This window comes from Amphibalanus amphitrite, unplaced genomic scaffold, assembly GCF_019059575.1.
Source record: "Amphibalanus amphitrite isolate SeventyFive unplaced genomic scaffold, NRLGWU_Aamphi_draft 000697F_arrow, whole genome shotgun sequence".
Classification (NCBI taxonomy): Eukaryota; Metazoa; Arthropoda; class Thecostraca; order Balanomorpha; family Balanidae; genus Amphibalanus; species Amphibalanus amphitrite.
Genome location: NW_024882191.1, coordinates 62690 through 75396, shown reverse-complemented (window position 1 = coordinate 75396; position 12707 = coordinate 62690). Strand labels below are relative to the sequence as shown.

At 61.0% G+C, this 12707-nt stretch overlaps 1 protein-coding gene across 2 annotated transcripts in view; it reads right to left on the bottom strand.

Moving 5' to 3' along the window:
* LOC122364789 (segmentation protein cap'n'collar-like) overlaps positions 1-12707 on the bottom strand; it is a 55837-nt gene that overhangs the window by 18466 nt on the left and 24664 nt on the right. For both annotated transcript variants that reach the window (XM_043335524.1, XM_043335525.1), the window contains exons 3-6: positions 11597-11731; positions 10760-10859; positions 4658-4854; positions 4087-4206 (exon numbers count right to left, since the gene is read on the bottom strand). In XM_043335524.1, coding sequence (XP_043191459.1) covers positions 4087-4206; positions 4658-4854; positions 10760-10859; positions 11597-11731 — 552 coding nt within the window. The remainder of the gene's footprint in view (positions 1-4086; positions 4207-4657; positions 4855-10759; positions 10860-11596; positions 11732-12707) is intronic.

Genomic DNA, 12707 nt, shown 5'->3' with positions numbered 1-12707 from the left:
GTCCGCCCGGAGACCGGTACGGTACAGTGGTGTAGGTCCGCCCGGAGACCGGTACGGCAGTGGTGTAGGTCCGCCCGGGAACCGGTACGGTACAGTGGTGTAGGTCCGCCCGGGAACCGGTACGGTACAGTGGTGTAGGTCCGCCCGGGAACCGGTACGGTACAGTGGTGTAGGTCCGCCCGGGAACCGGTACGGCAGTGGTGTAGGTCCGCCCGGAGACCGGTACGGCAGTGGTGTAGGTCCGCCCGGGAACCGGTACGGTACAGTGGTGTAGGTCCGCCCGGGAACCGGTACGGCAGTGGTGTAGGTCCGCCCGGAGACCGGTACGGCAGTGGTGTAGGTCCGCCCGGGAACCGGTACGGTACAGTGGTGTAGGTCCGCCCGGGAACCGGTACGGTACAGTGGTGTAGGTCCGCCCGGGAACCGGTACGGTACAGTGGTGTAGGTCCGCCCGGAGACCGGTACGGTACAGTGGTGTAGGTCCGCCCGGAGACCGGTACGGTACAGTGGTGTAGGTCCGCCCGGAGACCGGTACGGCAGTGGTGTAGGTCCGCCCGGAGACCGGTACGGTACAGTGGTGTAGGTCCGCCCGGAGACCGGTACGGCAGTGGTGTAGGTCCGCCCGGAGACCGGTACGGCAGTGGTGTAGGTCCGCCCGGGAACCGGTACGGTACAGTGGTGTAGGTCCGCCCGGAGACCGGTACGGCAGTGGTGTAGGTCCGCCCGGGAACCGGTACGGTACAGTGGTGTAGGTCCGCCCGGGAACCGGTACGGTACAGTGGTGTAGGTCCGCCCGGAGACCGGTACGGTACAGTGGTGTAGGTCCGCCCGGAGACCGGTACGGCAGTGGTGTAGGTCCGCCTGGGACCCGGTACGGTACAGTGGTGTAGGTCCGCCTGGGAACCGGTACGGTACAGTGGTGTAGGTCCGCCCGGGAACCGGTACGGTACAGTGGTGTAGGTCCGCCCGGAGACCGGTACGGCAGTGGTGTAGGTCCGCCCGGAGACCGGTACGGCAGTGGTGTAGGTCCGCCCGGGAACCGGTACGGTACAGTGGTGTAGGTCCGCCCGGGAACCGGTACGGTACAGTGGTGTAGGTCCGCCCGGAGACCGGTACGGTACAGTGGTGTAGGTCCGCCCGGAGACCGGTACGGCAGTGGTGTAGGTCCGCCTGGGACCCGGTACGGTACAGTGGTGTAGGTCCGCCTGGGAACCGGTACGGTACAGTGGTGTAGGTCCGCCCGGGAACCGGTACGGTACAGTGGTGTAGGTCCGCCCGGAGACCGGTACGGTACAGTGGTGTAGGTCCGCCCGGGAACCGGTACGGTACAGTGGTGTAGGTCCGCCCGGAGACCGGTACGGCAGTGGTGTAGGTCCGCCCGGGAACCGGTACGGCAGTGGTGTAGGTCCGCCCGGAGACCGGTACGGCAGTGGTGTAGGTCCGCCGGGAACCGGTACGGTACAGTGGTGTAGGTCCGCCCGGGAACCGGTACGGTACAGTGGTGTAGGTCCGCCCGGAGACCGGTACGGCAGTGGTGTAGGTCCGCTAACTCCCCCCCAGAGCCGCCCGGGAGGGGAGGGGAGATGGTCGCAGTTGGTACATACATGTCACGGCAGATTAGACGGCGGCCGATAGATCGCGGATATGAGACACAGGTCCCGCCGGATGGCGTCAGTGATCATATACTACCACACAGCTAAGTTTGTAATGCAGGGCCTATTTTAAGACAATTGGACTGGGGTGGCCAGGCAGTGGTGGCGCCCCTGTCTCTTGTGTGGGCGCCCCCCCCCCCAACTTTCAATTTTACTTTCAACCAACTTCACCCCATTGTTGCTTGTAGATAAATATAAATATCTCGCCACGCCACTGCCCCGAGACGCTGTCCAGATTTTGAATCGCTTATGGCTCTGTAGTCTGTACCTATGCCAAGAAAGATGCATTGCTAACCAGTGTTGTAGCTAGTTCATAGGCGGCGGAACGGGGGGGGGGAACCTGGGCACCGTTCCCCCTTTGATTTTGGCATTAACCCTCGCCCGGCGAGGGGGGGGGGGTTGATGCAACCCCCCTAAGGTTTTTCGCAAATAACGTAAAAACGGCGGCGCATGGTGCCGTCAAATTTGGCATACCCTCTGGGGCAACATTTTCGCACCTTTCTTGAAAATTTGAAGTCCCAGTCTTTTCAGGTCAGGTCACCAGGTCACAAAAACCGGTACAAGGTCAGGGGAAAATTGGACTAGCTTAGCGGCAACTGAATTCCAGAGTTCGCTTAAATTGGCAACAAAGTATACCATTCGATGCGCACGGACGTCCTGAGTTCACTGGTGCGTTTATTTTTGCTCTATCTTTTTTAGGTAAAAAGTTATAAGCGAAAAACTTTTGACATGTTTTAGCAAATTTTTTGCACTCATATCCCCCAAAACCCCCCTAAATCTTGACTTAGAGTCACCAAACTTTTACAGGGGCGAGATCTCCTATGGATCCACCTACTCTGTAAATTTGGCGTTTCTAAGTGCCATAGGAGCCAACACAAATCTTGAAAATGATAGTTCTTATCTGAAATATATGCTCATTAGATATTCAAGTAGGTTGCTCCTAAATATTGTAGTTCTAGCTTCAAAAACATGGATGTTATGAATGTCGATAGGTTTCGCGAGGCTACACCGGCCGGATCGCCCACTGTGCAGTGGTGGTAGGGTGCCTCGTGGCGGTGGGGTGCACCAGAAACTTAGGGCGCCCCAGCACCAGCGGAACGTCACATTATGTGTTACGACGCCCCAGTAGTGGTACGGTGTCCCATCACCGTTCCGTGCTTCTATCCTCAGGATACAGAAATCCTTCTCCTCCATGCCGCAACCCCCCTCCGGGCTGGACAGGCAATTTTATCTCATGCAGGCTGCTCCCTTGGAGCGGCACCGCTGCTACCGAGGGAGCGCACCCCGTAGCCGGGTGCAGTGAGTGCCTTGGGGCTGGGAGGCCTGTCCTCTGGACGGGCTCAGCCCCGGCGACTCACTATAGGGTGCCTGCCCAGACCATGTGTCTCCCCCTATGTCCTATCAGCCTTCCGGCTCTGAAATGGTCTCATTGGACCGAAAGGGCCTAACCCAACAAAACAAACAAACAGTGTCCCATTTCTGATAGGGCGCCCAAAGGTGGTTGGCGCCCCAATCGTGTCTGGGCGCCCCAATGTTGATAGGGCTCTTCAGTCATGGTAGGGTGCCCTATTACCGGTAATGTGTCCCAATCAAAGTAGGGCGCCACAGTTGCGGCAGGGCGCCCCCAGTAGTGAGAGGGCACCCCATTGGTGGTGGTGGCGCCTCAGTGAGCCCTTTTCCCCTGTCAACCTGAGTTGCGCCTCAAGAATGTGTCGCCTCCGTGATTGTCGGCAGCTAATATCTGTGGGTAGAAGTTTGGGCTGTTTTTCACTGGGGTGGCAAAGTAAGACGACTGGGGTGGAAAACCGCACCACTGGGGTGGGTTTTGCCACCCCAGTTAACATGTTAAAATAGGCCCTGTTGTAATGGGTTTGCTGAAACGTTAGTGCGAAGTAACTGGACGGGCAGGCGAGCCTGCCCGTCCAGTTACTTCGTACTAACATACCACACAGCGTACTTCCTTGGCATGTCAAAACCAGCAACGAAACCGGCCACGGAATGGATAGTCTGATCAGATGTCACTTGCAGATACCACACCGACTACCTGGAATGTGCTGTGAACTGCCTACCTGGACTGTGTTGTGTGCTGCCTACCTGCACTGTGCTGTGTGTTTCCCACCTGCACGGTGCCCCACTGCGCTGTGCTGTGTGCTGTCTACCTGGACTGTGCTGTGAGCTGCCCACCTGCGCTGCGCTGTGTGCTGCCTACCTGCGCTGCGCTGTGTGCTACCTCACTGTACTGCGCTGTGTGCTGCCTACCTGGGCTGTGCTGTGTGCTGCCTACCTGGACTGTGCCATGTGCTGCCTCACTGTACTGTGCTGTGTGCTGCCCACCTGCGCTGCGCTGTGTGCTGCCTACCTGTGCTGTGCTGTGCGCTGCCTACCTGCGCTGCGCTGTGTGCTACCTCACTGTACTGCGCTGTGTGCTGCCTACCTGGGCTGTGCTGTGTGCTGCCTCGATCATCCGGTCGAGGAGGGCGATCTCGGCGTCCGAGTCGGAGAGGCTGCTCTGTCCCGAGTCGCCCGAGCAGTGAGGCAGTCGGCGCGCCAGCTCCTACCGGCACCGGCACACGCCAGATCACAGGGCGGGTCACAGAGCACCAGCACAGTCAGGTCACAGGGCGGGTCACAGGGCAGGTCACAGGGCAGGTCAACTGTCCAGACTTACTAACCAGGGTCACAGTGCATGGAACGGAAGCCAACGAGCCTTTCAAGTAAGATAAGGCCGAATACCATATCTGAGCTTGGCATAACCAAACTTTGACAATATAATTTTGTTCGGCGGGGAGTGTCCTCACCTGCGAGGGCCCACGGGGAGTGTCTCTCACCTCCGAGGGCCCACGGGGAGTGTCTCTCACCTCCGAGGGCCCACGGGGAGTGTCTCTCACCTCCGAGGGCCGGCGGGGAGTGTCTCTCACCTGCGGGGCCCACGGGGAGGGTCTCCCACCTGCGGGGCCCGCGGGGAGTGTCTCTCACCTGCGGGGCCCGCGGGGAGGGTGTCTCACCTGCGGGGGCCCGGCGGGCGCGGCGCCCATCAGCTCGTCGATGGTGGTCGGGATCGGGCCGGGCAGCAGCGTCTCACTGCGCGCCGCGGGGACCGCCTCCTGCGAGCCGAGTCGGCCGGCCGTCGGCACCGCCACCGGCGCCGGCTCGGCGGGCCCGGCCGGCGCCGGCGCCGACGACGGCAGCAGCATGCACTCGCCTGCCGGCCGCCGGGGTCAGGTCAGGTCACCGCGCCAGGGCACACACCGCGTCGGCACAGACACGGCGTCAGCTCCGTATTAACATCTCCGAGAGAAGCTATTGAACGGCTAGGCTAAATGCTTCCTGCAAAAATAGCTCCACCTGCACAACTTCAAGCTAAAATTGGATTAAGTTAAAGCCAATACGTCAGTGCTACATTGACAGAGCAGCAGCCTAAGGTGAATTTAAAATAAGGCACATTTATTTACGAAAATAATTTAATACTAAATTATATTGATTTTCCGGCCAAGATAACAATGCCGGCAAGAAAACACTGAGCGACTCAGGAATCAGATAGCAGAGAACACTGTAAATGAGGGCGGTATCGTGGTGGTTCTGATGTCGGTAGAGCACCCTGAAGCGCCAGTAATGGCCACAAATAACCGACAAGGCCACGGCCACGGATGTATACACGAGGCACGCGCAAGCAGTACGCTCCGGGACGTACTACCGCGACACGAAACGAGCCCACACCTTGGGTGGAGGTGGCAGCTCGTCTACCGCACGTCCAGCCGCGGCCCAACACCACACAGACTGACCCGGGCTGAGAGGCAGGGACTCAGGAGTCAGGAGGGAGGGACGAGCGAGAGAGGGGCAGAGGAGCGCGCCACGAGAGGCGCTTAGTCACGGACCGGCGGCGCCGTGTGCCGCGGCGCGTCCCTGCGCGGCTCTGCGGACCACGCAGCGTGCCGTACGGTCGCGGGGACGGCGCAGCCACAAGGACGGCGCAGCCATGACCAGGCGACTGCGGCGCTGCCGACAGTGATTCGCGCGACTCTGGCGTCCCCAGAGTCAACACAGCGGCTGGGCGGCCGGCGGCGGGCCGAGCTCCACCGAGGGAACTTAATTACAGCGCCAGCTAATTTATGGGGCGACCGGGAACTTTCTCTGGGCACGGTCCTTTCCATGAACTTTGGCTACAGCCCGCTGACCAAGACATTTCACTGACTACGTGGCTGTAATTCCTGACACGCCCAGGCAATCTCCTACACCAAACGGCCAAATTTATGGGTTATACTGGGTTACCGTTCAGTGAGCTAACTGATAATCGCATCCTCAGAAGGGACGTGCGAGTACGTAGCGCCGTTTCAAAACCGGGCACAAAGCAAATGTACTCGTCTTCAGACAGGGGCGGTCGCAGACTTGGAGTTTGGGGGGGGGGGCAACTTGGCAAAGGGGCCCCTGCGCTGACCAGGGGGGCCCGGTGCTAGCTTAAAGGGGCCCACGGGCGTAGTGCACGGGTGCAGAAATCCAGGCCATGGCCGGTGAAGCGGGGGGGGGGGGGGTAGGGAGCGGCACCCGAGCGGAGGCTCATTGCGAGCTTTGAGGATGTTCCATGTCGAAAAGGTACCGATAAGTGCATTTTAAAGCATTGATAATGCCAATAACTCACGCAAATGTGAATGGACTACCGCAAAAGTAAAGACGGCTAACTTTGCCATTTTCTGAGATCATCGTGCTATAACTTTTGACAGTGGGTCATCGGTATCTGTTCACTGTTCAATCACACGTGTTCCGTTTCATTTTTGTTTTTTAGGTACTTGAGCACAAATGTAAGTTTTGAAGACCATTACAGTAGCAAATGCTTCAAAAGATGGATAGTGGGCAAAATATCCTAAATTTGTCGTGCTGCATGGAAAGTAGTGTTACTGAGAAAAGGGGGTTTGTTCCAGATTATTGTGGATGCAGAATACATTGTCTGCACCCTATGCAGAATTATTGTTGGTGCAACTGCGCCCACTGCACCCATGGTTCCTAGTTCCTACACTTATCGGCCCATCGATAGCGCTTCAGCGATACCTATCGCCTAGAGGCTGCAATGGGGCCCTTATAGTACGGTGTCAGACCCCCAGAGGCCGGCGTTGGATCCAAGGGTCCGCGAAGGGCCTCAAAGGCCCCAGGTAGGGCCCCAGAGGCTGATGTGGGCCTTCAGAGGCAAGTGCGTGACGTCCAAAGGTAAGGCTTGAGCCCCCAGAGAACATAATAGGGCCATCAGTGGCCGGTGAAGAGACCTCATAGGCCAGTTTTGGGCCCCTCAGAGGCTAGTGTGGGGCCTCAGGTGTCGGTATGAGGCACTTAAAGACCATTATGGGTCCTCAGAAACCGGCATCAATCCTTCAGAAGCCAGTACGGGGCCCTCAGAGGCACATAAGGGTCAGTTTGGGTCCCAGAGACAGAAATGGGACCATCAGAGGCCGGTGTGGGACCTTTAGAGGCTGGTTTGGGCCCTTAGGGGCCAGTTTAGGGCCCTCAGAGACCAGTACAGGGCCTCCAAAGGGCAGTTTGAAATCATCAGAGACCGAATTGGGCACTCAGAGGCTAATGTAATGTGGGTTTTTACAGGCCAGCATGGAGCCCTCAGAGGTTAGCGTGGGGCCATAAAAGACCGACATGGGCCGGCGTTGGACCCCAGAGGCCAGTAGAGGGCCCTCAAAGGCCAAGATGGGCCCTCAGAGGCCAATGCGGGCCCTTAGAGGCCGGCATCAGGTCTTCAGAAGCCCGTGCGGGGCCCTCAGAGGCTAAGGTGGGTCCTTACAGGACAGTAGGTACGGGCCCTCAGAAGTCAGTGTGGGGCCCTAAAAGATCGGCATGGGCCGGCGTTGGACTCCAGGGGCCAACAGAAGGCCCTCAAAAGCCAATATGGGCCCTCAGAAGCCGATGCTGACCCTTAGAGGCCGGCATCGGGTCTTCAGATTCCAGTGCGGGGCCCTCAGAGGCTAATGTGGACCTTTACAGGCCAGTATGGGGCCCTCAAAGGTCAGAATGGGACCCTAAAAGACTGGCATTGGCCGGCGTTGGACCCCAGAGGCCAGCAGAGGGCCCTCAAAGGCCAAGATGAGCCCTCAGAGTCCGATGCGAACCCTTAGAGGCCGGCATCGAGTCTTCAGAATCCAGTGCGGGGCCCATAGAGGCTAATGTGTGTCCTTACAGGCCAGCATGGGGCCCTCAGGTCAATGTGGGGCCCTAAAAGACCGGTATGGGCCGGCGTTGGACCCCAGACGCCAGCGGAGGGCCCTCAAAGGCCAAGATGGGCCCTCAGACGCCGATGCGGGCCCTGAGCGGCCGGCATTGGGTCTTCAGAATCCAGTGCGGGGGCCCTTAGAGGCTAATGTGGGTCCTTACAGACCAGCATGGGGCCCTTAGAGGTCAGTGTGGGGCCCTAAAAGGCCGGCATGGGCCGGCGTTGGACCCCAGAGACCAGCGGAGGGCCCTCAACGGCCAAGATGGGCCCCAGAGGCCGATGCGGCTCTCAGAGGCCGACATCGGGTCTTCAGAATCCAGTGCGGGGCCCTCAGAGACACTTAAAGGTTAGTCTTGGGACTCGAGAGACAGAAATGAGGCCACCAGAGGCCGGTTGGGCCCCTGAGGCCGGTTTAGGGGCCCTCAAAGGCCAGTGGAGGGCCCTCAGAGGTCAATGTGGGTCCTCAGCGGTCAATGTGGACGCTTGACCGCCACTGAAGGGCCCTCAGAGGTCAGTGTAGGACCCTCAAAGACTGGTATGGGAGCTGTTAATGGCTGGCGTGGGTTTCTCGAGCCTCGTGACAATCGAATACGGGCCAGGGCCCCATACGGCCATGGGGGCCCATCAGTTGTTTGGGGGGGGGGCCAAATGATATGATGGCCCCCCCTGATTTGCCTTTGGGGGGGGGGGCATGGCCCTGATGCCCCCCCCCTGCGACCGCCACTGTCTTCAGACCACTAGTTAAAGGGAGCGATAGGCTGTGCCACTTGTCAAGCAAGCAACCGAGTCTGCAATAAGCATGAGCTCACACGGAAAGGCTGATTTCAACCTGCGTGATGAGCGGCGCAGTCTAACATTCCAGTCAAGTAGTGGCCCGTGGGAGGTGAAGCGTCATTCTGAGTCCTTATACCCAGTAAACCACGTAACATTTTAACGTGCAGAGCCACTTAAAAAGTGCCTTTCGGAGAACATACTGCCAAAGCACGACAGGTGTCTACAACAAAGTCGTACGAAATACAGATTCCTGGCCGTAAAGTCAGCGAAGACCTTGTCATTTGTGCCTACTTTCGTTGGTAGTTATATATTATAGTTCCATTTCTTCGCTACTTTCCACTTTATTCCTTCATGACCATGTAAATCACTGGCTCAGCCGCCGCGCGCCGTCGCGGCTTTCTCCATCTGCGAGAAAGCCCGAAGGCCTCGTGGCGCGGCATCCTTTGTGTGACGTCCTGTTTTAGCCGTTCGATCTACCAGCGAGGGCGCCGTCCGCCACGACGCCCGGTTCCGCCTTCCGATGCCGTTCCGGGGTAAATGGAGACCGATACCTGTCCCCGGAGGAGCCAGAGGCGAGAGCCGCGGAGATCGGGGACCGGGCCGAGACAGCCGGGACCGGGCCGAGACAGCCGGGACCGAGACAGAGACAGCCGGGACCGGGACCGGGCCGAGACAGCCGGGACCGAGACAGCCGGGACCGATACAGCCGAGACAGCCGGGCAGACACAGTCGGGACCGGGCCGAGACAGCCGGGATCGGGATCGGGATAGCCGGAACCGGGACAGCCGGGACCGGGACAGAGACAGCCGGGACCGGGCGGAGACAGCCGGGACCGGGACAGCCGGGACCGGGATCGGGACAGGACGCAGAACCCGGGCCGGGACAGGGGTCGTGGCGAACCGATATATCCGCGGACACCCACACCAGTCCAGATTAACGGCTGCATCCCTCCGTCCCCCGCGGACACACATCCTCCCTCCGTCCCTCTGCGGGCGCCACGGTCCCTCTCCCTCCGCGGGCGCCACGGTCCCACTCCCTCCGAGGGCGCCACGGTCCCTCCGTCCCTCTACGGGCGCCACGGTCCCACTCCCTCCGAGGGCGCCACGGTCCCTCCGTCCCTCTGCGGGCGCCACGGTCCCTCCGTCCCTCTGCGGGCGCCACGGTCCCCCGTCCCTCTGCGGGCGCCACGGTCCCTCGTCCTCCGAGGGCGCCACGGCCCCTCCGTACCTCCGAGGGCGCCACGGCCCCTCTCCCTCCGAGGGCGCCACGGTCCCCCGTCCCTCTGCGGGCGCCACGGTCCCTCTCCCTCCGATGACACACGATCCCCCGTCCCTCCGAGGACACACATCCCCCGTCCCTCTGCGGGCGCCACGGTCCCTCTCCCTCCGCGGGCGCCACGGTCCCTCTCCCTCTGCGGGCGCCACGGTCCCTCCGTCCCTCCGAGGGCGCCACGGTCCCACTCCCTCCGAGGGCGCCACGGTCCCTCCGTCCCTCTGCGGGCGCCACGGTCCCTCCGTCCCTCTGCGGGCGCCACGGTCCCTCCGTCCCTCTGCGGGCGCCACGGTCCCCCGTCCCTCTGCGGGCGCCACGGTCCCTCGTCCTCCGAGGGCGCCACGGCCCCTCCGTACCTCCGAGGGCGCCACGGCCCCTCTCCCTCCGAGGGCGCCACGGTCCCCCGTCCCTCTGCGGGCGCCACGGTCCCTCTCCCTCCGATGACACACGATCCCCCGTCCCTCCGAGGACACACATCCCCGTCCCTCTGCGGGCGCCACGGTCCCTCTCCCTCCGCGGGCGCCACGGTCCCTCTCCCTCTGCGGGCGCCACGGTCCCTCCGTCCCTCCGAGGGCGCCACGGTCCCTCTCCCTCCGAGGACACACGGTCCCCCGTCCCTCCGAGGGCGCCACGGTCCCTCTGCGGGCGCCACGGTCCCTCCGTCCCTCTGCGGGCGCCACGGTCCCTCTCCCTCCGAGGGCGCCACGGTCCCTCTCCCTCCGAGGGCGCCACGGTCCCTCTGCGGGCGCCACGGTGCCTCCGTCCCTCTGAGGGCGCCACGGTCCCTCCGAGGACACACATCCCTCCGTCCCTCTGCGGGCGCCACGGTCCCTCTCCCTCTGCGGGCGCCACTCACCGGTCTCGGAGTCGATGGTGTAGTCGAGTCCGGCCCAGATTTTGTCCAGCGTGTCATCCTCGGCATCCTCATCAGCGCCGGCCACCTTCGACGACAGCCACTGGCGGCGGACCCACCCGTCAGCAGTGACCACAGTGACCACTGACCACCCGTCAGCAGTGACCACAGTGACCGCTAACCACCCGTCAGCAGTGACCACAGTGACCACTGACCACCCGTCAGCAGTGACCACTAACCACCCGTCAGCAGTGACCACAGTGACCGACGGTCAGCAGTGACCAGTGACCACTAACCGCGCCACTGGCGGCGGGTCCAACCGTCAGCAGTGACCACAGTGACCGACGGTCAGCACTGACCAAAGGTCAGCAGTGATCACTGATCGCGTTACTGCACTGACTGCTGCACAGTGCACGGTACCCGTCAGCAGTGACCACCGGTCAGCACACAGGCAGCGTTCTTCACACACGGCGCCAGCCGCGGCTGACGTAAACGCGAGCGTTCACTTCAGCCGTTTACGTCGTTAACGAGCGTTAACGTTACAGCAGCGTTCTCGCGCGCGCACCGCCCCATGGAGCACAACTGAACGTCACTTTCAATACGGTTATGTTCAGCACAGCCCATCATGAGCACTTCTGCAAGTTAGCACATGAACATGTCGTTTACACTGAGCACCACGTTGCCATGCATCAGCCGCCAGTTCGCTTAACAGAGTTTAGACATGAGGTATCACTCCATTCGAGCGGAAACCAAACCGAACTGGGGCCGACCGCGTGTGAGCGGCACTGGACCCCAGTCCTGGGCGCGCACTGTGACCATCCGGTAGGTGTATCAGCTTACCTCATCGTCGAGCCGGGCGGCCTTTTCGGGCACCGGCTCGAGCTGCTCGAGAGGCGAGCGCACCGGGTCAAAGTCGTGCCGGGTCAGGCCCAGGTCAATGTCCTGCTGGAACAGTGCCTCGATCACCTCGGCGTCCTGAGGGCAGAGGTCACGCAGAGGTCACACACAGGTCACACAGAGGTCACACACAGGTCACACAAAGGTCAGATTAAGGTCATTCAGGTCACACAGGCCGCACAAAGGTCACACAAAGGTCCGACAGCAGCCGCGCACGGTCATGGTGTGCTATGGAGGGTCAGATTAGAGGCCATTCAAGGTCGGAGATAGGTACAGCACGAGGTCATCTGGGCCAGATGTGACCAATGCGACCGGGGTTGTTAAGGTTCCAACAAAATTACTCTTCAAAAAAAAAAAAAAACTAAGTAAAGGGTACGTTTCCCAGCATCAATTTAAAAATAGTCCAGTAGCGTGACCAATAACCTATGAACTGGTATCTTACTGCAATTGTGATAGTTGTTAAAAAGCAAAGTTAAGATTGAATGTTAGAGCGTCATGCAGTGTCCGAGTGCGCCATGCACACATAGACCCTTGTCCCACCGGGCGCCCGATCAGGCCGGGGCTCCGAGCCCCCGAGTGACCGCACCAGAGTCCCCGAGTCACCGCACCAGAGTCCCCGAGTGACCGGGCCACAGTCACTCTGGACCGGGCCAGAGTCCCCGAGTGACCGGGCCAGAGTCACTCTGGACCGGGCCAGAGTCCCCGAGTGACCGGGCCAGAGTCCCCGAGTGACCGGGCCAGAGTCACCGAGTGACCGCGCCAGAGTCACCGAGTGACCGGGCCAGTCCCCGAGTGACCGGGCCAGTCACCGAGTGACCGGGTCAGAGTCCCCGAGTGACCGCGCCAGTGTCCCCGAGTCACCGGGCTAGAGTCCCGAGTCACCGCGCCAGTGTCCCCGAGTCACCGCGCCAGAGTCGCCGAGTGACCGGGCCAGTGTCACTCTGGACCGGGCCTCGGGGACTCTGCAGAGTCCCCGAGTGACCAGGCCAGTGTCACTCTGGACCGGGCCTCGGGGACTCTGCAGAGTCCCCGAGTGACCGGGCCAGAGTCACTC